Source organism: Lepidothrix coronata, unplaced genomic scaffold (genome assembly GCF_001604755.1).
Source record: "Lepidothrix coronata isolate B3197 unplaced genomic scaffold, Lepidothrix_coronata-1.0 Scaffold17, whole genome shotgun sequence".
Lineage (NCBI taxonomy): Eukaryota > Metazoa > Chordata > Aves > Passeriformes > Pipridae > Lepidothrix > Lepidothrix coronata.
The window spans coordinates 3,312,089-3,339,091 of NW_016690197.1; the positions used below are offsets into that span (position 1 = coordinate 3,312,089).

At 38.3% G+C, this 27,003-nt stretch overlaps 2 protein-coding genes and 2 long non-coding RNA genes across 4 annotated transcripts; 1 reads left to right on the forward strand and 3 right to left on the reverse strand.

Moving 5' to 3' along the window:
* Positions 1-8: 8 nt before the first annotated feature.
* On the reverse strand, positions 9-4,711 carry LOC108493528 (pulmonary surfactant-associated protein A-like). The gene is made up of 4 exons (XM_017807069.1): positions 4,686-4,711; positions 2,518-2,674; positions 1,145-1,222; positions 9-419 (listed from the first exon to the last, which is right to left on the reverse strand). Exons 2-4 carry the CDS (start codon positions 2,657-2,659, stop codon positions 43-45), a joined length of 597 nt encoding a protein of 198 aa, XP_017662558.1. The 5' UTR covers positions 2,660-2,674; positions 4,686-4,711; the 3' UTR covers positions 9-42.
* On the forward strand, positions 2,657-7,981 carry LOC108493532. The gene is made up of 3 exons (XR_001873508.1): positions 2,657-5,395; positions 6,186-6,233; positions 7,944-7,981. It is a non-coding gene; the product is annotated as an uncharacterized LOC108493532 (long non-coding RNA).
* Positions 7,982-17,630: 9,649 nt separating this feature from the next.
* On the reverse strand, positions 17,631-21,567 carry LOC108493446 (mannose-binding protein A-like). Its single transcript, XM_017806861.1, has 4 exons — positions 21,514-21,567; positions 21,261-21,372; positions 19,952-20,059; positions 17,631-19,328 (listed from the first exon to the last, which is right to left on the reverse strand). Exons 1-4 carry the CDS (start codon positions 21,565-21,567, stop codon positions 19,237-19,239), a joined length of 366 nt encoding a protein of 121 aa, XP_017662350.1. The 3' UTR covers positions 17,631-19,236.
* A 551-nt stretch (positions 21,568-22,118) lies between these two features.
* Positions 22,119-26,778, reverse strand: LOC108493533. Its single transcript, XR_001873509.1, has 5 exons — positions 26,684-26,778; positions 24,868-25,008; positions 24,524-24,702; positions 22,426-22,499; positions 22,119-22,221 (listed from the first exon to the last, which is right to left on the reverse strand). It is a non-coding gene; the product is annotated as an uncharacterized LOC108493533 (long non-coding RNA).
* Between the last annotated feature and the right edge of the window lie 225 nt (positions 26,779-27,003).

Genomic DNA, 27,003 nt, shown 5'->3' on the forward strand with positions numbered 1-27,003 from the left:
TTTCATTGTCTCCACACTCTGAAGTGGCTGAAAGGTCATTCTTTAAAATTCACAGATTGTGAGACGATACAGGTTGCACTTTTTGTCATTCCAGCTCCCATCCTTGTACATCTCTACACATTTTTCTTTCCCTTTGCCATTAGGCTCATATTGGTGCCACTTGGTATAACTCAGGGGCATGCCAGTTATATATGTAAACTGGCCTGAAGTCTCACACTCTTTAATGCCCAAGTAAGCATATTGCTTATACTGTTTCACAATGTCCATAATAGCTTTATTCTCCTCCTCATTCATGGGAGTTGCAAGAGTTCCTCCAGCCTCTTCACAGGATCGTAGTGCAGATGCAAAATCGGCTTTCTTTCCATTGGTAGCAAACACTTTCTCTCCTACTTCTCTTATTTTCCCATTCAAAGCAAGTGCTGAAACATGAAAAGAAAAAACCTACTTAGCTTTTTAAATTTTCTATGGCCTATTGAAAAAAAAGCAAAAAAAAAATCAAGAGATGAAGAGAAAATTAAAAGTGGTAAGAGGAAGAGTAGGCAAAAGTGAGAGTAAAGGATTAAGAGAAAAAAAGATCTTAAATTTTACCCATCCACTAGTTTTTCCCTAAGTATATTGTTATGCTCCTTGTGACCATCTGTCCTTGTCTCCAAGACAAGGATGCCCCACTCACATTTGCTACATATTCTATGAGCCCCATTGTATTGTGTGTGCTTTCTAAAGAGGATCATTTTGCTTCAAATTTGAGCAAGCGAAATAGAGAAGTGATAATTTTTTTGTGAATTCTTTCTCAATAAGAAACAATTTACCACTCTCAACAATCTGGTTGCTGACAGATAAAAATATGGGGTACAAAACTGAGGAGTTCCCAGGAATCTGTGCGGAAAGTGCAACATCAGTTGGAATATTTTTTTCAAATAAATCGAATTTTAATAAATGTGTGTTACTGTTGGTAAAAGAAATCTGCTACTCCAGGGAAAAAGGGTCTTGATCTCCTGCGCTTTGGATGAGAAAATGGAATTTTGGGACTCAGTACCATTTTCAAATGAAATTTCTTTCCTACAAGTCATGAGTCTATAATTAACTTTGCCTATTGTGCTTAGAACTGTTCGTGAGCTGAAAAAGTAACAAGGGGAAGAATTACCGGCTTCAAGTTGGAAAAGTCGGTGTTCCAAATTTACTAAAAGATTGTGGCATCCAGTGTCCAGAGAACCAGGTAGACCTATACGGATAAAAATAAAAGTTATACAATCAAGCAAAACTAGGTTTTGCTGATAGGAACAATTCCCTTGATAAAACTAATACCTTTCCAGAACTAGCATGTAACAGTACTTTTTTTACACCATCAAGTTTAAAATAAACATTTTCCCAGTAATATTTTCATGTTGTTGTTAATCTATATTAAAGCAAACTAACAAAAACCTCCAACCCTCTAAATGTTACTAATTCCCCTCTGCACAGAAGCAACAGAATTTTTCGAGGTTGAAGAATTTTGTTTGAATCTATGAAACTGGCTTTGCAAAACCAAATGTGTTTCATTCTATTAAATAGTGGTGAACAAGCACAAGGGAGATTTTGGGGAGGGAACAGTTCCTATGACACCATACCATTTTCTTTTAATGTGCAGGATGGATGCTGTGTTTTTATGGTGGGATCTTATTTTTATGAAAGCATAAACACTAGTAGATGAAAGTTTCTGCATGGATAGTGTGAAATAGAGTCCATCCAGCAGTGCTTGCTAAAGGGGTACTTTAGCAGTACTGTAAAGCACTGTAAAGGTAGATTCCTTTTTCATACCCATTTCCATGGGTAATAAAGGTCCTACATGTAGAATAAAGTCACAAATGTGCTCCCACGATCATGTTCCAATTATTCACGACTGAAACAAACAGCCAAGTAGAACCACAAAATATTGCTGCATCTCCAAGTTGCAATTTTGCAACACTTACTGTACTTCACAATCCATTAAAAAAAACCCCATATTTGACCTAATAGAGAGAGTTTATGAATAATTTTGATAGTGCTTTAGCCTTGTCAACAGACTTGGAGAATGCATTTCTACGTAGAAGGAAAATTACACACTGCAAAGTGTGTTCCTTACAAGTCTACTTTTGCACATACTATCTTTGAACACTAGAGAAATATGCCAGAATCCTTTTAATTACACTTTTGAATATTGGATAACATTGCCTTTATACTTAAAAAAAAAGAAAAAAAAGATAACTTCTCCTGTGAAAGAAGCAATTCCCTTTGGAAAGTCAATGGAAAAAGCACTGTAAAGACATATTTATATATATAATATTTATATCAAAGTATTTATAACCTGTTCACTTCCCCTCTTCTCCCAGATGAGAGCAGAGGCCTGTCTTTTGGGAGAAAAAAAAATTAAACTGCCTGTTTCTCCATTCAGTTTTCCTTCCTCTGCTTAACACAGCTGCTTCCTTGAGAGCACGTGTCCTTCTGTGTCATGCTGCCTTCATGACAAGGATCTGGTGCAAAAAAGGGAAGTTTACGTACCCGGTACATGTGGCAGTCCTTTCAGAACATCTTTTCCAGGGATATCAGGTAGCCCAGAAATTTCTGGAAATTTACTCAATGCGTGGCAAGTCACTATCAAAGCAGCTACTGCTGTGAGTATGTAGGATGAGTAAGACAACATGATTGCTCAGGCCAGCTGTAAGAAAACCCACACATTTGTCAGGCAGTGATTTTGTAAGAAATCGCTGGCATTGGCTTATATAATTGAAAATTCTGGAAATTTACATTATTTCCTTGTTTAAATACAGTCTATAGTTTAGGTGTAAGAGATTCCCCAGATTTATTTTCTATCATTGTGTAGCTTATACACGAAACTCTTTTTAGTCTGATTCGGCTTGACACGCTCATTACAGAATGATAGTCACACATTTGGAAGCAGTGAAGATAAATTATCCCCTTTGCTATCACTGACTATTTGTTGGATTAATCCTCGAGAAATGATGGGCTTGGATGTAACTGATCACACTTAAGCCATTAGTTGGCCGTTAAGGACTATAATCACTCAATGATTTTATGATACCAACCTGAAAGGCACAATCTGTTACAGTGGTTATTGCAATGTTTTGGAGCTAGTTAGCAATCTCTTTAACCACAGTACTATTTAAGCACATTTGTTTGACATAAACAGACTGATAGTGTTTTACACATGGGCAAAATTTTATAGCTCAATTGACATTCCTATCTTGTTTTGAACAAAATTCCACAAGCTTGAAAATGTCAGAGTTATTCTTGTGGAAAATGCATTTTTGCTGGTTGGCAATAGGCCTATTCATCTTATTTTATCCTTTCAGATATAACATTAATCTCAGTGCTGAGATATCATGACTAAAAAGCACTCAATTTATATACATCATGGTTTACAAAATAGCAAGCGGGTATTCTGTGCAGTTATGAAACCTGAATTAAGGACTGTAAGTTACTGTGGCATGGAGATACCCAGTTATTGACATCATTCAGTTAAAATAGTAAGAGATGTAAAGCAAGGTTCAAGAGACCAGAATTGGTATCCATTTCTAATAGGTGATCCTGTTGGGTTGATTCTCATACAAAATATGTAACTTAATACCTATATTTCACTTTTCTACTGGCATGAATTAGACAGGATTCTGTACTGCTCTCTCTCAAAAATTTCCATCCTTAAAAAGAAAATCAGAATTGACAATCATAATATGTTGTAAATCCAGCGACACTCAAAATTGAAAATAAAACTTTGATTGGCTTGAGTGCTGCAAGATTTTAAAATCTGGGTTCATCAGTAATAACAAGATATTTGTTTCAAAGTATATATGCCAAGCAGAATCAATATATCAGTTTATTACCATTTGTCAAATGGGCTGAACTTTTTGAAAAGAGAAGTATTGTTTATATCTTCCAGATTGATTCTGTCATAGAAGAGTTTTGCGATTATTCTTAATCTGCATCAACGCTAACTTGTTTTTCTAGGGGAATGTCTTATCAAAGTCAATTCAGTAGGACATACCCTTGAACATAAGAATATTCAATTATGTCACAAATTTGTAGCATATAGTATCTGTTTAATTAATAGCAGTATCTATTCCTCATAGTCAAGAATTTCCACTTTAAAGAGTGGGAACACACGAGCAGTATTAAAAGTGCTGTTGAGTTTTGTCCATTGAATCTGAAGTGTCTTGAGCTGTTTACCCTTTACTATACTGAAGGCTAGCAGACACCTCTGAAAATGCTGGCCAATGACTTAGAGCAGATTATTAAACCTACCTTAGGTGGCTAGGAATACTTACATCCCTGAGATAAGCAAATGCAATTACAACATGTACCCTTTGCCTGATGATCATCATTCAGGGAATTACATTTGAATGGACTACTGCATCCAGCTCATAATTGGATTATGATGCAGAGTCAAAGTCTTGATCAATTATAAAGCAAAATGGAAAAAAAAACAGCTCTTCAGTTTTAATCCACTTTTAATGACCTTCATCAGTCATTACTATCTAGTGGCCTTCAGGCATGTCCTCATCTACTAAAATTGCTAGTATAAGCAAAGTAAAAAATGACTAATAAAGGAAAATTTAATTTTAAAATGTAAGTATGAACACAGAAATAAAAAGAAATGGGTTTGCCTTCTAGCTGAAATTCCTTGTGATTTATGAAGAGGAAATTCAACTTACCCTTCTGCTTCAAAGTGAAATGAAAGTGCAGTTCACACAAGTCCCCTTTATATGGTGTCACGTTTGTTGAATGACACCACTGAAGTGGAGACTGGAGGCTGAGGGCATAAGTGAGCTCTTTTAGTTTTGCTCACATATATGTGATGCAAATACTGAGATCAGCTTTAAGGTTTGAGCAATTTCTTATTCTTTTATAACAATAGAAAGCCAAAGTTGTAGAAAATACCATCTAGAACTAACAGATAACTCCAGATTTGTAGACACAAACAAAGTGTATAAAAACATACAGTAACTTTCCATGATTCCAGGTCATATTGTAAAAATTGTTTCTTGTTTTACAAAAGCAAAAATGTCATATGACTACCAGTGGTTTTTGTGAAAGGAAAGGTACTCCTGTGAATTAAGGAAGCATGATACCTCCCTGATAGTCTGACCTGGAAGTCAGAATTCTAAACTTTGCTTCCCATCTCTGTGTATGATGTACTTGCCTTACCTTAATATAATTTTCTAGCTGTGTGTTATGCTCAATGTTTCCATGACCTTTTGGTCTCTCTTGCATGCAGAGTACCATTGATCCCTTCTTGGCCAGAGACGGATCTTGGAAAAACCTGTATATGTGCACAAAATTCTCAAACGGGCAACATTTTCAAGAAAAAAAGAAACCAGAGTTTTTGTTCCTCTGGTTTCCCAGGAATAAATATTGTGATCTTGTGAGTAACTTCCTTTTGGTTTTGATGTCTTCTATTGTAGGATGTTTGATCCTAGATGAAGTTTGTTTCATAAACCTCAGCAAGCCAACACATCAGTCCCTCACCCTGTAAAGCAGAAATACCTCTGCTTTACAGCTTTTTTCTGTTTTGTCAATTTATACTGTGGTCCGTTAAGGATAGGATGTTCTCTACTTATTATTTGTATTTTACTAGAACTATTAAGGTTTCATCATGATCCCTAAGTGTAGTGTCTTTCCACCCAGCAGTAGTGACAGCTGCAAGCTAACATCTTTAGGCTCCGTGTTCAGCAATCAAAAAGATGTTTAACATCAACTAGCTGACCTAGCTAAGAGAAGATTCCAAAGGACGAGATATGTGAGGGATCCCCTTTAGAAGTAGCTTAGTTACTTAAATCCCCTTCCATTCACAACTGTAAACCTCACCTTGCAGTTAAAAGGACATTACTCAGCATGGTTTGTCCTCCCCCTCAAAAAACCCCACAAATAGCAAACTGAGGACAAACTGAGTGTCCTTTTTAACAAATTATCAATTAATATTCACAAACTTATGTTATAAACAATCTATCTTTGAGTCCTTCCTCCACCTGATATGCAGCAAAGCTTTGAATGCAGGTTAGTCATTTTACAAAACCTCTCATCCCATCAGTGGAAACTATTTTCCTCTGTAGTCCAGAAAAGGTAGATGATGGTATTGAGTGTATAAGACATGGATTAGACAGTACCCAACACATAAAATACTTTTTTTTTTTTTCTTCTGAATCCCATTGCAGCTTGGGAATAGCACAGACACCAGGCAACTCAGCACCATTGAGACACAGGTAATTCTGTTTCTGAAGGGTAGCAGACCTCTGGGGTACTTAGGAAAATTCTTTAGTTGCAGGATAAGATGAAACTTAATGGATCCAGATTTTGTGAAGTAATATTTTAAATTACTAGGTGCCCAAGTTCTTGCCCAAGAACTTTCTAACTTGCCAGAAAACAGTCTTATATAGATCCAGTTTCCAGGCAGCTCTACAACAGTTGTAAGGGTTAATTTTTCTGTTGTATCACTGCACCCATATATCCTTCCCATGTAGATAGATGCAACTTTAATACATGAACATGATATAAATCTCTGCAGATTTGTACTGTTTCTTCCACCTAACACAGTTTATAGTTATAAAAAATTAAATAAAGAACTGAAAACATTAAATAGGGAAATCAGTTAAGCCCTACCAGCTATTATCTCTTTCCATTTGGGATAGTGTGGCAGGAGCAAAACATGGCTTATAATGTAGGCAAACCTTATAAATTATTATCTTTTACCAAAACTTTCAGGGAAACATACATTTGATAACAGTTGTTCTCCCATGAGTCAGACTATACTTACACAATGGATGCTGATAAGAAATCTAAACCATAATCCAACATGAGAGATTACTTAGCCATTTCCTTAGTTATGTGGCAGAGAATGAGGGAAAACAAATATACTAAAATAAGGAAGAAAGAAAGTAAATATTTTTTTCTGCAACCTAGCACCCCTGTAGAATAGCTACAGAGTATTCTGAAATTTGCAGGTAAACCTGTGTGGTAGTGGCTGAAGGTCTTTAGCTGGGAAACACACACAAAACCCAGTCAGGGACCTTTATTGGTTTCAGGGGGCCTCAGGTACTGCATCCATTTTTCTATCATTAAGAAGAACGATAAAAATTTGAAATATGCTGTGTTGTTAATGCCAGTGAATTAAACCCAAACCCTGCAATGGCCTCCTCAACCATCAGCAAAGGAGAACTTGGGGAAAAAAGGAATCCGATTTTCAAAGACGGCATGTACCCAGAAAGACTGCTTCTTTATATAACAGCTGTGCATGCTACCCTCAAAAACTAACCACCAAGGGGGGGCAAAAACCAGAACTAATGTTTCATAGCCTTCACACCTCTCGTTTTCAGAATGCAAGGTAAACTCTTCATTTTGGTCACACTGTTTTGAAGTGAGCTGATTACTAACAGATTATGATAACTTATCATATCCTAAACAGCATGAAGTTTATGCCACACTCAAAGCACAGTGCTGTACAGCCTTGCTAGTTTATTTTAGCAATTTGTGAGACATTAATCTCAAATGTGTCACTCTGCTGCAAGTTCCTGATACCGGCTCTCTGAGCCTGTCCTTGGCACAACATCTGTGTGGCAAGCAGGTGTGGTCAATTCTCCACATTTACCTTGTTCAAAACAACAGTAGTTTTTAATATTTGTCTAGTATTTCCACTGTAATCTATTTGCTGTGCTGCTACAGAGCTTTAAATCATACAGAGTTAAGTGCCAATAGTTAGTTTTAAGAATTCTCATTGGCATCAGCTTAAGACCTCATGAGAAATATAGAGCACTAAACATATGTCACCTCTTAAATCATGAAACAATCCAATGGCTGAAGTCCTACCTCCTCTCCACCTGCAGTTTAACTTTACTGAGACAATATGGGAAGGTAAACAGTCCCCCCCTTTGGAAAACAAGAAGCACTGATAAAATAATTTGTATGCTAATTTATAGTGCACTGATGCAGGAATGGGATGAAAAAAATGTAGAGAATATGGTACCTTACTACACTGCTAATACTGAAAGACAAGAAATTCTGCTGTAGGTAAGTCTTAAAATTTATATTAGTGCTGTGTGTACCCTAGACTTGTGCCACTTTAATCTGAGGATAAGAATCTTACAGGAAGAATGTGATTGCTGATGAGGCACATTTATATTTATGAAAAAACATGGCATTAGTGACATGCTGTCAGCTTAATAGCACACTTATTTTGGGCAATGGATCTCAGGGCAGAGATTTCTGATGGAGGAAAATAAGGAATGCTGAATATAGATCATGAGGTTCCCAAAAAGAGGATAATGGAGATAGGGAACAGAGCTTGGAATAGTGGATTTTAAAGAGCTGGCTCCACTAGACTGTACTGAATAGCCCTCTTATAGCATCGCTATTGGAAAACACAGAAAGCATAAACTTAAAAAAAAAAATAAAAAAAAAACGCTTCAAGCAATTTATTCAATTTATTTCAATTTATTTTCCATTCCAGGAAAAGTGATTCAAACTATGCTATCAAGAAAAGAGATGACCAGGTTGTCAGAGCTTTTTAAAAAAAAAAGAGTGATTATCTCCAGCCAAAAAACTTACAACTTAAACCTATGTTAACAGAAGAACTGCTTGTCCTTTGCTTTTAGATTATATCAGATTCCTTCTTTATCATATGATTAAAACAATTGATTTAAACTACACATTCAGAGTCAGGGACATCAGCAAAGCAGCCTCTCGAGTTATATGAAGATGGTAGGCGAGTTGCTAGAAAAGTCATTTGGACTGAACCATTATTTCTAAGCATTGAAAAAAGAAAGAGAAAAAATCAACCAGAGCACACAAGCAAAGGCATCAAGCAGCTCTTGCTTTGACAATAATATAGCAGATTTTTAGACACAGGCTTCTTCCTTCAGACAGGACAAGTACTCTCCCCTTCTGCCTCCCCATGTTCTTTATCCAGCTTTAGTAAAAATTTAGCCATACTGTAATCAGCTTCTGTTTCATCCTTTTATAAACTCACAAATAATCTCATTCTAACTTCACAACATAATAACGATTTTCAGGTCTGTTTCTTAACTGTTTCACAGGTAAAGTTTAGAGAGATGGTATTCCTTTGATCATTGAGGAATCACACTTTTATTTCCAAAGCATCAATTCATTCTTGCATCCTGTAGGTCATATTATCAACTATATAATTCGTCCTTGCATCTTCCACACTGTGTAAGTAGCCCTCTATGGGAATACTACATAACAGTATGGAAAAACCCTAATCTTTATTCAACAACAAAACAAAATTACTCACTGCAATATCAATTAGGGGTGTCATGATAGAGTAAATATTGCCTTTTTTACTGGGAACAGTGGAAAGAGTCCTGCACTTCCAGAGATGGAAGTGTCCTGCCACACTGTGTTCCCACAGAGGTAAACTGGACCACATCCCTCCTATCAAAAGTCATAATAGGAAGCAATTTATGCTTGAACAGCCACTGGCCAACATTGCCTTGGAAACATATGCTTGCAATTCATATCTTGCCCTTATAAATAGCCATCTGGCCCCTGTTATCAATTTAAAATAATCTAGCCTCCAGATAGAAAAAAAAAATATCCTGCCAAGCTCTTATTATGTTGTTATTGCCGGGAAATGGCCTGTATAATGTCTCACTGATAAGTGTTAGAACATATATATCCAAAAGCTTTGTCAATATTTTATTTGCCATTGAAATTCAAAGTCCTTGGGAGAGACTTCTTGCTGAAAACACATGGCAGAAAACACGGAGTTGCAAATGAAAACAATAAACTCATCAAGCTGCTCTTATGGTCTGATGATCACAGTGAAATAAAGCTGCTTTGCATCTTACTGAAGGGACACCAACAGGTCATCAATTCCCAGGAAACAGCACCTGTCATGGTTGTTGTTGCTGTTATGAGCTGAAAATTAAGACAACGGGTATTATAGAATTCAATTTTGCACAGAATTTTTCAAGAGACTGAACACAAAATTCTGTATGTTTTAGCTGACTGTGTTGTTTGAAGCATATAGAACTTAATATACTGAATCTGCTTCTGTTGTAATGGCCCATTTTTAGATTCTAATCAGCGTAAAAGCATAGAGGAACACTTTATAGATCTCTGGTAGCAGAAAGCTCGTAAGGCACTTTGTTATTTCATTTTCCATGAAAAGCAGAGATCCTGAGCATCTGAGGGGTTGGTGAAGCCCAGCCCTGCATCCATCCAGCTCCTGCAATTCCATGTGGTGGTGTTGTGCTTCACCTCCAGAGGAGCAGATCTCAGTTCCCAGGGCTGGGGGATCAGGCAGCAGCAGCAAGTGGTGCTTCAGGGCTCCAGTCCTTGCCAGGCTGAGCAGCTGCACTGTGCTCTGCCTTTCAGCAAAAGCATCACACAGCAAAGACTTCTGCCTGTAAAACCCTGGCAGCTCCAAACTAGCCATGCTGAGCATTACTAGGAGGATAGCTGGAGTGCTGAGATGCCAGAGAAAGGCCATAGATTGAAGTGCCCAAAAAAGAAGGTTATCTCCTTACCTTTTATGGATACACCTGAGCTGACTTGAAACTATATAAGGCGCAGATATTGCAGAGACTTCAGCGCAGAAATGTTCTTGGAAGATTCCTGTAAGGGAAAATGAGAAAAGCTCTATTTAAACCCCCTGAAAGTTCATCTAGCAGATAAAAAACAAGGACCAGATGAAGACTCAGAGAAATAGAAATAAAGCAAATGGGAAAGAACAGAGTTCTACAAGCTCAGATTCCCTCTGGAGAGATGGGGACATCTTGAATATTGCTTGAGGCCAAAATGATTCAAACTGAAACTGCTTAGTAGGTTATGAAAACACAGCAGACTTAACTTGAGTGACAAATCAAAGAGAATATTTAATAACTCTGAGAAATGTAATAACCATGAATGTCAACTACTTAACTAATAAAATATCATTTTGTTATTCCATAGGGGTCACCCCTTACAGCCTTTATAGTAGCTTTATATGCAGTTTTGAAGATTTAATACTATTTTTCTTAATAAGACAAAAGAAACTCTACAAAATTTTTAATAATAATTTCAGCTACCTATTGAAATCTATTAATTATATTTGTTTATAAATTTGTTTTAGCATTCAATGCTCTGATTTGAGGAATGATTCTAAGAGGCTGGCAGCAATCTAGCCCCTGTGTGCTCAAGCAGCTCACTGCCTGGTTAAAGAGCAGTTATCCTATTCTTAGTGAGGCAATGTGAACTACAGCCTGGCCTAGACATTTCATATCCATTCTGCTAAGCATGACAAACACACGCACATCTGTACAATGCTTTAGGTGTTTCCCCACACTTTTTCCAGCTGAAACGCAAAAGCACAGGCAGCATCTTCAGTCCATTTTGTCTCAGATCCCAATGTATGTGTGTACCATGAAACTACACAGCCATTACCTCATTCCACTCTTATCTCCACAGCAGTGACTGTGAAAGATGTAGTAGATTGCTGGCCTGTCCATACTGTTCTGGAAATACAAACAGCAGCACAACCACGGGCACCCTTCCTGTTGGTTGTTTTTCATTTGTTCTGTCAGACATGAGCTTCCAAAAAAGTGCTGAACTAAAACAAGTCTTTTGGCATTGGTGTTGCTCACACACACCACAGGTACAGTGAAGTCTACTTAGAGGTCTCAACCAATATCATCAGATAAGTTTGCCAAATCACTGGAGCAGCTGTTGTCCTGATAATAATATTTTCCTTTTCCTGCCTTTCTTCCATCTCCTGAAACTCTGAGTGTTTTCTCATGTCTATCACCAGTCACATACTTGCCCATTCTCTGAATATTATTGTTCACATTCATGAGAAGTTGTAGCATTCCCTCTGTAAAAACAGTCTGTGATATCTTACAACCTCTAGTTTGTGAGGGAATGAACAGCAACAGAGACACATGCAAACATCTGGCAGACAGGAATATTCTTGTTTCTCAGGAGTGGGAATCTACATAAGAATACTTCTAATATGCTTATTTTTCAAGCAGTCTCATTCCTCGTCTGTCTTACCGGACCACCTCAGGGATTCAAGCTCAAAAATAAGTGTACCATAGTTTTTTCCTAACTGTGTCTTTTCAAATGTGTGTTCAACCCTGTGCAGAGCCCAGCCTGCTGGGTACACTGAGTGCCTCTTTCACAAGGTCAGGCCACTTCCATTGTTCCCATGGACAACCCTCTAAAGCTAAAGTGGGTTTTAAGTATTAACATATAAAATTTAATATTCAAGACCTGGAGAGCGACTGTGCTCCTGAATGTTTTGGTACCAGTGTTACCATGCCAATGGTACATTGCATTTCTCTAGCATCTATTTTTCCACACAAATAGAGCTCAACTGCCTAATAACTCCCATCTTTTACGTTCTTTTACCCTTCCAGAGGAACACATTGTGCCACTGTAACAGACATAAGTGATGTAAACTATTATACTTTTCAACAACTCAAGCAACTGGCCAGAATAAAGACCAAATTCAGAACTATTCTGAGAGTATTTGACAAAGACAAACTGCAGGACTGCAGTATTCAAAACCTCTGGAGAGCTCCCAGTAACTTGAGACAGAGTGTAATATACAATTTTCAGTGAAGTGATTTATAAGCACTGTAGACAACATGTGAAGCATTTCTTAAATAGCTTTTACAACTGCTATTGTGTGATGAGCTGGCGGCTTTTCTTGCCATGCAAAGTCCTGAAATACTGTTGCTGACACTTCATAGAATCATAGAATCAGCCAGGTTGGAAAGGACCTCTGAGATCATCAAGTCCAACCCTTCATTTTTTAATTTAATTTTAATCCAGGCCGGGTTTTCCCCCATTCCGTACTCCGGCCAAAATCCAATCCGGGTTTCCCCCTCCCCAAGCAGCCCTGGGACGCCCCGACAGAGGCACCGCAAGGTGTGAACCCCCCAAGGTGACACCAGAACAGTGTTTTATTTATTGTAACAAACACGGAGGATCATTTCCAAAAAAATCAGCCACAACCCTCGTAACTATACAAGCATGCGAGGAGTAAATGCAGTACAGCAGCGTGCATCAGGCACTGGTGTCCATCTCAGGCTGGTGTGAAGCAGCCACGTTACTGTATCAGTTTCAGAATGTAATGGGGATGCAGAAACAGGTGTGATGGCTTTTAAGAGAGCCCTAGAGAAGTGTTCTACAAAGGGTAGATCAGTGAAGCAGTACAGCACAAATTTATTGCTGTCATACCAGACTGCTACTCAGTCTACAGCTCAAAGATGTCGAGGGACATCTTTATATCCTAAATAAAACAAGACATCTTACCAAAGGGTAGCTGAAGATTAGAGATTTGGAAACTCCCTCCATGGGTTCCTATGACCTGGGATGTTTATTTATGTATCCCCCATCTATTAAAAATACAGTTTCTGCTTTAAGATAGACTTTAAAACATGAAATTAAAAAGAAATGAACATTTTTACTTTGCTTGTAGAACTTTTCCATTGAAAGGCTTTTTACCTTTTTTCATCATTAGACATGAAACTAGAAATGCACTTCAGTCATGAAAATGGAAGCTGAGATTCTCCAGGTGCTGGCAATTGCAGCTTTAAGCTAAATACCAGGAACTGGAAAATAACAGCATATAGAGAACAATCTGAGGCTTCAAGATAATACTTGCTTTACTAGCTTTTGTTGCACAAATAAAAGATCTACTTAGCAGATTTAGGAAGTACCAACACCCCCCAATTTTCAGTTTAGCTGCAGGTCTCTGGAATAAAAAGCTAAACAGGTTAAAATGTTTAAAAAATGCATCACTTCCGCATGGCTTTACCTTGCTTCTGTGAACACATATTGTTGCTTAGGCAGGGTGGAGAGGGCATAAGGTGATAGAGGAGTTAAAAGGTTGTGACCTATAGGCAACATAGTATTGATCACACCACTTCTGAGTGGGACACCCTTACAGAGGTGTCCCTGGATCCAGAAAGTGCAAGGTAGGAGATAATCAGGAAAGTAACCAACAGACACACTATGATGTTGCTTAAGAGATTTCAGGATTTCTACCTAAATTTGGTGAAATCCTGTGCCCATCTTAGCTAAAGCAGCTTGTAGTAGCTTAGCTTCTCTTGTAATAAACAAAAGTTTGAATCATAAACATGCTTGGGTGTAAGTCTTGGGGCAGGATGGAAAGTTGCACAGAGCCGTTTTTTGTTCATATCTGAAGCACAAGGCAAAGGTGGCCAAGAGTTGTAGCCCAGCAGTGCAGATGGGAGGAAGGGGAAGAGATTCTGTCCAGAGCTCTCCCAAGTGAGCACAGAAAGCCTGATGGGGGTGCAATGAAACACTGAAATTCAGTCTGCTGCACAACTGACCTAATTCAGGCCCATTTCCATGAAGCCCAGTGTAGCACGCTCAGACTCTCTGAAATCAGACACCTAAACGTGGGTTGATTTCTGCTCCCACATTCTGTATACTTAGTCCAGCTGCTTGAAGTTTTATCTGAATTTAAACACCTCAGAAAGAGGATGCCAACACTGTAGAGTCTTCCTCCCATTGCAAAGCTGCCAGAAGCCTCTTGAAGGATTAACACACAAGCTCAGCTCTGAGGGATGAACTGCGCCAATACTTAAAGACATAAACAAGCCAGAGCACACAGAAAACCAGGAAAAAGCTCTCACAACTGTCTACCCTGAAGCACTGATCTAAACAGCTCAAGTTACTGATGTCTGAAACTTCACTGGGGTCACAGGGCATAAAAAGAGATGTTAGCTGCAGGTGCCTCAGGATAAACTCACTCCCCCAGAGACAACACGGAGTGTCCAGTCATGCTGCTAATGCTGAGAGGTTTGGCAGAGAGCTTAGAAGAGGTATGAGACTGTACCTAGGTTTCCAGGTTCTCCTGCATTATTTATTCTCCTAACCATTATTGGCCAAACTACAATCCAGGAATTATTTTTCATTCCTTATGTCTCCAGGTGCTAAGCCTAGGAGTACAGCCATTCGGTAGCACTAAAGTCACAGACCCCTGCACAACACTTCTCTGCATGTTTCACACCAGTTTGATGCCTTCACAATAGGAAACAAGCCAGAGCAAAGAACATGCTTTTCCTCTGCTCTGAGCATAAGTTAACCACCCCTTCCCCACATTTATGTGTTAAAAGAAGAAAATGATGCAGTAAGTACAAGTTGCTACTGACTGAATAGCTTCCTGTTTGCACCTTGTACTTTCCACTGAAAATTGCCACTTGAAAAATTAAGAGAAGGAAAAGAGCTTTTCAAAGATTGTGTTTTTTCACATGTGACAGGATAGCTCTTCCTAAGCCTGTACTTAACCTGAAATTGTGTTTTAGCAAGATAAGCCCAGCAGCTGATTAACAAATGCTGCTTTCATCCTGAATTACTCGGAAGCTCTGCGGAGGTCATATTAGCACCAAATGAGATGGTTTTAATCAGGGGTATAACAGCAAACACAGATTAGTTTAAATTAATGCAAAATTAAGTGGTCATCAGGGATGCTGATTTAAGCCCCTTGGAAGATAATAGAACACAATTTCAAACTGCTTCTTTTTAGTACATACTGAAGAAAGGTGTCCCTGCAGAAAGAAAAGGTGTCCCTAATATATATGATGAGAAAGGTGAGAACTTAGGGCACATCTGATAGTACCTTGCTGAGTTTAAAAGTTTCAAGTAATAAGACTTAATAAAGGCTCATTTTCTATTTCCAGGTCTGGTTCCTGCCCTGTGGACTCTTGAACAGCCTGAGAAGTTCAGTCTGCTCCCACGCAATGGCCTTCAAAGCTCTCAGATTTCAGCACTGCTATTCTGCTCCTCTGAACACTGGTTCAGCACAGGACAGTTTACTGCAAAAGCCTGGATTAATACAGCTATAATTTCACTTGCACAGCTGCATTTCTAGGGCAACTCCACCAGAGATGGATTTTCACCAGTGTAATAAAGAGCAGAGTTTGGTTTTCTAGTAAGGAAGGGAAGCAGCTTCGTTTCTGCACGGGGGGTATAACAGCTGGAGAACCCTTTCCCTTCAGATGGTTTACACCAGGATAAACCTACAAGACAGAGGATACTGGAAACAGGAGAAGTGAAACCAGATTGAAGCCTAAAGGCTTGAGGGCTGGGTGTTTACTTCAAGAAGATTCAAGAAGTGCAGCTCAGATTTGCTATACATACCATCCTTGCTGGGGCCAAACACACCCTTAGCGTACACAGCCTGGTAAAAAAGTTAGTTGTCCGATAACTTTAAACTGCATGAAAGCGAGTATGCAATAGGAATGTTCTCCCATTCTGCTTTTGTGAACTTCCAATATTTTTAGCATAAGAATAGTTTTGCACTTACATGCAAGCAGTTTTGAGGTTTGTAGAGATCACATTTGAATGAAGCATAGTGCCCTCTGAACATAAACAATATTAACGTAAGATTACAAGAAGTTTCTTAAATTTTTATCAAGCATATTGGAGATTTGTCGGGCAAAATAATGTAAAAATTACTCTAAACTACGTATTAAACTCCTGAGACAGGCACTGATATGGGAATTAGGAATAGTATTTCTAAAAAAATTCAGTTGAAAGAAAACAACCATTCACATCTGCAAAACGCTGCTCCAGATCTTTTTCAAATCAGTAGTTTAGTCATTGCAACCTACTGGCTGGCACATTGGGGGCATAATTGCTCTTAGTCCAGCTCCAAATGAAATGGTCAGAAAACATTTCACAGTGTTTTTTGGATACAGTCTCAAAGTAAACATAATCATCACAAATAAATGCATTGGAGACTGAATTACCACTGATCCCTAAACCTGAAAGAACAACAGGACTGTACCTACTCTCTAGAATATCTCTTTTGTGTCCTAAATTAACCCAAATCTGTCTTTTAAATATTGCACCATATCCTGTATTTTCATATAATAAATATTGATTAAAAACTTCCAGGCAAAATTTAAAAAGTTCTGGTTTTCGTAGCTGCAGGACACCAATTAATGCAGAAAAGGAATGCAGTTCCCTTGAGAACTGCAAAGATGCAACGCCAGTAATGACAAGGAGAACATGATGCAGATCAGCAGTTAAATCATACTCCAGAAAATTCATATCCTTCACCCATTTCAGTAATTGCTTTTTCTCTGTACCTGTTTAACCTAGTGCAGAGAAATGTCAGTACTTACAAAGGTAGACAGGGAATTAGGCAATGAAAATAACAGCTATAAAACAGAGGAGCTGGGCATCAAATGCTCCTGTGCACAGACATGTTCCTTTGTTCCTGTGGGTCCACATAATTTGCCAGTGTAGACACAGCCCTTCTCTCTGTAGAGGCACTAAGCTTACATGTGTTAAAGTGGAAGAGGAATTGAAAAACTATTCTTCCATGGACAAAAACTTCAAGCCTTCACGTAAACATTTTTCTTAACTGTCAAACTTTTAGTATTGGGCTTTTTTGTCATGGTATTCACCTATTCCTTCCTGATACAGTTTGCGATTGCCTTTCTGTAGTTCACTTGAGGTGAAAGAAGTTCCCTTCAAGAAAACCTTAAAAGCCTGTGATATCACTTCTCTCATATTAAGGACCTATTCACATAAATAAGGCCTTTTGCTCTTTTTCTGCATGAGCTAAATTCCACTTGAAGTACATTACGCCAGCAGGCTTTTGTATTTAATTTATGACAAAAATGTTCTGCTTTCTCTTGCATTTAAATCTTGATTTATATCTCCGGTACTTCAATTGATGACTACAGATTGTCAAAAAGCATCATCTTGTTCTTCTCTGATTGTTTTACTGCACAAAACAACCTGGCTGGCCAGTTCACTGTTTTATTCCTCTTTGTAGTTACAGCACATTTCATTTTCCCATTGCATGGAAAGCACTGCACAAAACCAGCTGAAACTTCAAAAAAGAAATTATTCCTATGTCAGTAGTCACTTGTGTGCAGTGGACTTCTGTACCCAGATGACAAATACCACTGTAGGCTCTCAGTGATCATTATCAGTCAATTTTAGAACCAGAGTAAAAGTGCACTAGGAGCAAAGGCATCACTAAATACTGAAGTAACATAGGACTGTGTGCACTGTCTATTATTTCCATCAAAAAATAATATATCAGTAGCAACATGTGGAGAGTAATTTCTCCAAGTTTACAGCTCAGCTCAAAGATGGAATATAGACAAATTTTTCACTAGTTTCAAGATAACTAAAAACTGCCTCCTTCATGCTGCATTTATGAGAAACTCAGATATAACAACTAGCCTGCTGAGCATGCCATAACTTATTAACCTTATACCACTATGACAGACACAATTTATTACATATTGACTGAAAAAATGAAATCTGTACTTTAGTAGGAGATTCAAAACTGAACATCAAAGAGACAGCAATTGTAAATACACTCTTGTTCTCGGTATTCCAGGCTGCTTTTACAGGAACAAACTTTAATATCAACCACATAAGTGAGAAAAAAACTTTGGGTTTTCTTAGATTCATCATCTCAAGAATTCACAAGTAATTAACTCATGTGAATTTGAATAATTAATGTCAATCCATTTTTCCAAAGTCTTTTATTACCGCACGTTCTTCATTTTGTAGATTACTTAGTTCTCTGTCATTCCAGCTCCAGTAAGTTACAGTCCTTCCATTCAGATTCATGAACCTGCCTTCAGTCTGTTCATCAGATATCCCCATACAAGCCTGTTTTCAAGGTGTTATGGACTCTTGTACACCTGTGTTTTTAGCTTCATTCCTGAGACAGGCAAGTGCACTTACAGCTTTTGTACAAAGAGATATCCAGTTGAGACAAGTACAATTTTTAGCAATACTCTTGATGTTCTTTAAAATCAAAGCTAGAAACAGAAGTGAATACAAGTAATTGTATTATACCAAAAATTGATCATGCTCTAGTTATTTATCTGTTTCACAACTATATTTCAGAAGTAGCTGATACCAGCTATAAACAGATGCAAATAGTAGTCAGAATCCAATAGAAGTCTAACAAAATAGACAGCTGGGAATATCAGTGCAATGTTTAAAGCACAGGCACATGGAGAACAGTGGTTGATCCTGCAGGTCATGTAACATGCCCCGCCCTGTAAGCTGGCAAAGTAATCCTTAAAGTTTTTCAGGTCAGTTCAGGAAGGATGTATTCAGTGAGACGTGATTTAATTAATGACCATCACCCATGAGCAACGTGAGATAAAATTTGTTTCAACCTCCTCTTTTTCATCCCTTCTCCAGCACAAGCATGTCCATCATTTTACCAGGCCAAAAAGTAAACTTATCAATGATTGGACCTTACCTTTTTTTGTATCTATTTAATTCATCCTCCCAAACCTGTAGTTTTGTTTCCAAAGGGGTTACTTGTCTCCACAAGTTGGGAGTTAAGGCTGTTATTTAGTAATTATACTGAAATGACTGCACAACACCTGTTTCCGAGATGCTCAACTCCCCTGTAATCTGATGCCATGTCAGAGAGCTCTGTCATTTCTAGAGCAGAAATCACAGGCCGCCCTGCAGATTCCTTCATGGGAATTTGTCCAACTAGGAGAGCCTTATCCCTGACCAATGTGAACACTTGGATAGCCTTTGAATTCTCAGGGCTGCCAAAGTCATCTATTCAGGGGGAAAAACCCAGTTCCCAAAGGCAAAATACACATGTAAACATTTTTAAATGATCAAAAGTCAAAGGAAGAAACACACAAACAGGCAAAGAATGAGAGAAGAAAAAATGTTGTTTATAACATGAGACAGAGGGTTTGGTATTCCACTCACAGACAACAATAAGCAAGGGACTCATTAAAGATACTTTGTTCCCCCAGTTATGTTGGGCAACTTGTCTCCTGTGTAACAGATGGTTTATTTTTCTGCTCCTCACACTTCTGGAAATCACACCTTTCCTCAAATGATGTTATAGGAATACCAGACACTAATACAAATATTTTATTTTTTTGGAAAATACACTGAAAGGTTGAAAACCAGATTATAGAAACATGAGAAAATTATTTCTTACTTCCATATTCTCCTTTTTCTCCTTTCTTTCCTTGTGGTCCTAAAACTCCTGTTATTCCTGGAGGTCCCACTTTTCCAGGGAAACTCTCCAGGCCTCTCAATCCTTCTCCTAAATTTTAATTTAAAATAAAATTGTTTAAATATTTCCCAAGTTTTTCTTCCACTATATTTTCTTAGTGCTTAGAGAGAGCACCAAACACAGACTCCTTCCCCCTCTCCGTGCCCACCACTAGGAAAATAAAGCATCTCTAGAACACTGCATTACTCCTGTGGAAAGCTTCATTTACTAGGGAATGCACTACTTTGATGAAAAAGCCTTTAGTACACCTACTTATGGCACTGAAAATCCAATGAAGTAAATGCTGTCTCATGTTATTGCAGAGGTACACATGCTCTCAAACCAGAAAGCCAATATACTTCAGCTGTAATCCAATCACACATCACAGTATATGATCCGGAAAATGAGTTAAGTCTTATGATTAAGGACACTTCTCTCAAGCAGTTTGTTGAAAGACAGTGCTGCAGAGGGTGTACTGAGGGGTATGTGGACCAGGAAATGTCTATATAGAATATCAATACATGCCACAGAAATTTTATGCTATAGTTCATAGCAAGTGGTACTGATAATGATGAGAGTTTTCTTGGAGGTTGAAAGGCAAGTGTCTAATTCCAAGATGAGTGGTATACATACGATAATACAGAAAGAATAGGATAAGAAAATGTACAGTTCCACATGTCCTTACTAGGAGTTTGGACAGAAACTGATTTGGAAACTTGGCAGAGCATGTGACTTGGTCCTACCACATGACAGAAAGCACTTGCAGATCTATTTGCTGTTCACAGCAGTGCATGAAAAAAGTTGCCTCTGTTGTTGAGGCATAGAGAGTATGAAGCAATCAAGTTATGACCATCAGATTAGTAACCAACAAGCATGGTTTCTGATTTTGAGAGCTGGCCCCTGGAAAGAAAAAGCAGTAATAATTTAGTAGGGTATAATAGGAAGTGATTCAGAGTACAAATGGTACAATCAGATTAAATTCTCATTACTTTTCTGTTTTATAGGTTGCTGTGAAAATGTATAGTATTTTTTTTTATTTATTAAAAGCCAAGTGTCTAGAGTAGCATTATAAATGCAGAAAGCATTTTCAGCTTCCTGAAATTGTGCAAAGTCTAAAAAAGGCTAATGGGGCAGAAAAAAAGGAGATAAGTAAAAGGACAAAACGAAAGACTGAATGAGGCATGAAACAAGACTAAAGGGATGATAAGGAGTGTCAAAAGCACAATTTCGCTAAATGGTCATAGCTCTGTACCTGGTTCTCTCTTGGCACCTTTAGGACCATCTCTACCTGGTGAGCCACTGACTGCAGGAGCACTGCAATGAATTTCTGTCCAGGAATACATTTTCTCTTCAGGCTGAACTTGCTACCATCAGCAGCAAAAGCCAAAGGCATTGAAAGGCTGAAAAAGAATCGTTGCTAAGTCCACAGATCTGGAACAAATCAAGCAAAGTAATTTCATTAATTTCTCCATTTACATCATTTTAAAGGGGTGCCTGGGAAATACACTCTTGTCTTCAGGCAAAAGACCAAACAAGGGATAGTATCTAAACCATTTCATGTAGCCTCTGATTGTATCTGTATGTATAGAAACCTGAAAAGAAACAACCAAGCTTCTAAGAATCCGAAAATCTCAAGGTGTAATGAAAATAGCTAATATAGCAACAGTCATCAATCTTGCCATGCTGCAAATTAATTTCAATGTTTTGTTCATTGTATGTCTAAATTTAAAGCATTTATCTTCACGCCAAATAAGTCATACAGTGTTCCATTTTGGGATGAATCCTCATCTCTCCAGCTATTGTGTTTCTGTGTGGACTCTTCTTTTCACAGCTATCAGGGTTGCTGTATGTCTGAACTCAAAGTGATTAAGCTGCTTCTCTTGATAGCATCTCTACTACTAGCAAACACCCACAGCTTAAAGGACAAAAAGCTTACATATGTTTAAGTGGCAATGATCTCATTGCCTCCCCTATTTCTCCTTTCAGACCTTGTATATTAATAAGATACTTTCTCCTCAGTATCACACCTCAGAGTTGAAATCCTTTTGGATCCCAGATCTGCAATACTTTGCTGCCCTCTCTAAGCAGAATAGTAAGACTGTAACCATAAGGGAAGGCTCTGCATGATGTTCTGACAAGCTGAGTCACAGTAGTCGTCCTTGTTTCCAATATGAGGGTTTGAGACAATCACACCCCACGTATTCCATGTTTATCTGAAAAAAAACCCCAAAATGAAACTACCACAAATATGAGCTGATGAACTTTCACAGTAAATAGCCACATACTAAAGTCAAGTGGCCTCATTTTCTCACAGTTCTACCAGTCAAAATGAAAAAGAAACTTAGGGAAGCACCATTTGGTTGACAGATTCGGATAAGGAGAGAAAAATCAAATCCAGCATGAATTCTGCTACTCACCTCAATTATTTCTCTTCGTTTTAAGCTTCAGAAAAGACTTCCCACAGAAAGCAGCTTCCCCTGTCATGTTTCATCTGATAGAGTACAATAAAAAGTATAATCATTAGTGTATTACTGTGAGAACATCATTATTAGGATAAAAAGCAGAGTTTAAGAAGCACCATATTTCTATATACTTATTTGTGCTTCCTCCATTAACTTCCCATCAAAGTCTGGGGAAGTGGTACACACCAAAATAAAATAATGAAAGGTATTTAGCTAACTAATATAACAAAACTTAGATCTTGGTTATATTTCTTATCCATCTTCATGGACTCCAGCCAGTTCTTAACAGCTCTGTAAGGATTTCCTTCTGCTGACTTTCTATACTATGTAACTATCGAATATCAGGGAAGTTGACACTTCTGATGTCTCCCACGAAGGTAACAAGACAAAGCTCAAAATAACGGCACAACAAAAGAAAACTTGAAAACAAAACTTAAGCCCTCAGATAAATCCTCTCTGAGGATCGTGTGAGGTTCAGCCTCACACAAATCTCTGTTGGTTTTGCCTGCCAGGAGCTAAGATCTATTTACCTCCCAAGTTTTCCAGGGTGATCACCCAATTCTTTACTCTAGGAGAGCCAAAGTGCCTGTTTACCCTTTGACAAACTGGTGGCAGGGTTTCCTAGCAATTCAGTCAGTGACTAATGACAATTGGCACCAACAATGGCTTAGATAAAAAAGCAAAACGTTCCAAATTTCTCACAAAAATCGAATAAATCTTAAGGAACTGAAATAGAAAAAACAAGTTTTGCAATCCATATTTACATTTATTGAAGGGTAGATAATCCTACGTGGAGAATCACACTGTGTGGATGTAATGAGAGTCTTCAAGTCTCAAGACACACACAGTTGCAGATTTCTCAGCAGAGATCAGAATTAGGCTTTGAAAGATGACCTGAAACTTATATTTAGCAGGTAGCTAGTTCTGCAGGTCCTATTTAAAGATATAGGTCTCAGGTAATTCTTTTATTCCTCCACGAAAAGTGCTCTAGGACATTATTCACCCAATGGAGGTAACAGCAGAGAAGAGAACCTGGAAGAGGCACCATGAAGTTCTTTTTCCAGACCTAGTCTTGGAGGTGACAACTCTTGGTGATTAGCCCAAAAACTGAGAGCCTGGCAGCAGAGGACAGTCCTATTGGAGGTAAGTACTAGGGAAACTGCTCCTCAAAAGTGGTCTTACATTTATACACAGGCTACTCAGAGACAGAATGATGTTAAACTGTTAGTTACATCCTCCTAACAGTCTCCTTCTCAGCCTGCTGTGCCCAGGTGGAGCAGCCTACAAAAGTCCCTTCCAACCATCATGTCTGCACCTGAAAGGCTTGCATGACCTCACTACAGTCTAATTCTTGTTACAGCCAAAGAGATCTTTGCTTACCAACACCTTTACTTAACCATTACACAGCAATACTCTCACTGCACCACTGCCTTGCCTGGCAGCCAGAACAACAGAAGGCAGTAGGGAAAAAGTTAAACAGAAACTTGCTGAATTTTTACCATGAGGACAACCCTGCCAAAAGAAAAAGATAAATCACCAACATTTCTACCGAAGCTGTTACTTTGTGCTTTGTTTTAGGAAGAGGTTGCTGATTGGCTAATCTCAGTCTTGCACAATCCTGATGATTGCCTACCTCACTTTTACCACCCTTATCTAGAGGGGCTGCATATGACATTCTGGGAGTGAGCCCTTTGCTCTTTGCCTGGCCTTGGGCAGACATTGGCTGTGTTACAGTACAAACCAACGACTAAAAAATCAGCACAACTGCAGGCACTGAAAGTTTTGACTGTAAGGTTTTTTCCCCTTTATTCAGTCAATGGATAAATTTTTTAATAACCTAGGAGAGGGAAGGACATTTGAAGCTTAACTTCAGTGACTGCCTTTCCTGCAACAGAGCTTGCACTGTCCAGTTGACTACAATATTATTGTTTGGACATGGAAACTACAGTAGCAAGAACACAGTGTGCCAGGTAGCTCTGCAAAATTAATAACATAAAATTTAATGCTGAGGAAGAGATGTTTTAGCAATTTTGCTTGCAAAAAACTTCCTTACCCAGAAGAAGGTCTGTTAGACATCTCCAGTTGCAAAAATTAAAACTCTCCCTCCATGCAGCAGTGTCAAGATCCCATTTCTGGGGCTATTGTTCTCTGTTGTGGTGGCATCAGAGAGAAATGTAGGCTGTCAGGCTGCCTTGTATCTTTCTTGTTCAAAAGCTAGGATAAATTCAGGGTCTGTAAAAATAAAATGAACACATCAGTTCAGAGCAGTGCTACTTGTCAGGCATGATTTGATAAAAACATTGTAGAGCCAACATCATTAAAAAAGAAATTTGGAATTAGAGATTTTTTTAAAGTTATTGTTATTTTAAAGTAAGAAGCTGAAATTTCCACACTGACCTTTGCTATTTTGGCCGAGAAGCAAATGTGGGATCTATACACTGTCAAAAAATGGTATCCAGGGCTCAACTTGTAACCTTGTAACCCACAAAAATGTCTGGTTTCTTGTATGACTGTTCAACTTCCCTGAAGGCTTCTTGCCTGCAAAAGCAGAAGTATGAAGCACATAGGATTGTCAGCAATTTCTCCACCCCTAGGGTCTCATCAGGTCAGGACACCATCTTGCTGAAACATAATTTATCACACAGTAGAAATTTTACTAAACTCTGGCAAAGCCAGCATGTTTACATGAAGTTCCAAACCTATAGAACTATTGTAAATGTCTGTATTATGTGGCAAATAAAAATCATAAGGGCAGGTGTCTTAATATTCAGAAACGATTTTTTTTTTCCACTGGATTTGTAATTTCTTTTTCTATCTGTTTATGTTTATACAGCCTTCTCTTCCTCCAGAATTATTTGGTTCTCCTGATTCCAAGTTTGCATACAGAGTTCCTCACTATTTAGATCCTTCAATGTACCTTCTTTCTGCATTTGGGGGAGTGGTCTCACATCTGCATGGTCTTTGATAGATGGTGCAGCTCACTGCACATTTCCTTGGAGAAGCAAGCAGCTCAGCACAGGAGAACACTAGGCTTTTGAAGTTTCAAACTTGCCTTTGGAGCCATCAGTTTTGAGTATTCTTCACCAACAGCCATATCATATGGGAACAACAGAAGTGGGAACTATACCCAATTATCTTCATCACAACATAGCAGGATGACAGCTTCTAGACACTTGCAAGGGAATATATGGCTAAAGCAGTGGATAGAAATGCACAGCTAGCTCATTGATTCACTTTGATGTCAGACCATCAGAGTGCTTTTATCCCGAAACCAGGAGTTTACAAAGTGTTTCAAACTTTTCATTGAGACAATTAGAGTCAGGATTAAAGACTTTTGAAGAGCAAAACTCTAGGAATAACCTTGTTTCAGAAAAACCTCGGAGCAGGCATTATGGAGCACAATTCTTAATAGGTGATCATACAGTGAGTGTAATTAGAGCTCTTACAAAAATAAAAAGTGGAAGCTGTTCTGTGCAGGATCTTTTTCTTCTGAATCAGTACTGATTTATCCCTTTCCTGTGTATCTTACCATGCATCTGTACTTCTGCACAATAAGAAGGATGAAGTAGAGCTGAAGCTCTTTACCTGTTTCTTTCCACTTGTCAGTCTGCCAAAGAGACTGTGCAGATGAACAGTTGCTTTCTGTTTTGTTTTCTACCCTGAAATAGTCAACCCTCATTAGTGATAAAATCTTTAGGTGTCCCGTGTCCACTTTGTAAACTAAAATCAAGGTAAAAGTATCAGCTGCTTGTGAGAGAACAGGGAATTTATATAGTGGGACACGCTAGGAACAATGCCACAGTAATAGCAGTTTGCAAGGCTCAGGATAATCTTAAAAGAAACTGTAAGGGAGAGAGACAGTTCTGAGGCAGACCACACCAAAAACCCAAAAAAACGTGCTTAATTCAGAGGAAGTTCTGTTTGAGATTCAAAGTTCACAAGTCGTACAGGATCCCTCACTCGGGATACTGACTATTAAGAACCCATGTACTGAGCTTCTCCTCCTCTTTTGAAAATTTGCTGACTGACTTTCCCGTCATCCGAGGTAAAAGAGATCTAAGCTTTAAAAGCATGAGATTCTGAAAGAAGATAACATCAGAATGCTATTCTTACCATCCCTAGTCAGCTCTTCTGCTTTACTTACTTGGAAAAGTTTGACTATAAAGTCAAAAAAGTTCTCTCTTCACCTTCATAGAGATTTAAGGGATCCTACCTTATACATTTGTAATGTATTTGTGCATGGGCCATCCATCACTCAGTAGAAGTTTTTATCCAGCACCACTTTTCACTCAGCTTTCTGTTTGACTCCTGCAAAGAATGCATTGCTCAGTGCAACTGGAAAACTAAGCACAGTGTAAAATTGCTGCATATTTACACCTTTATATTTGAGAACAGCTACAGTCTTGTCCCAGTATTAGAATAACAAGGGAGCTGGAGAAACAGAGAATATCACAGGCTTTTGTCTGCTCCAATACACCTACATACAAAGATAAATTACAGTGCTTCATGATAAAAGCAAGGTTTACACCTTGA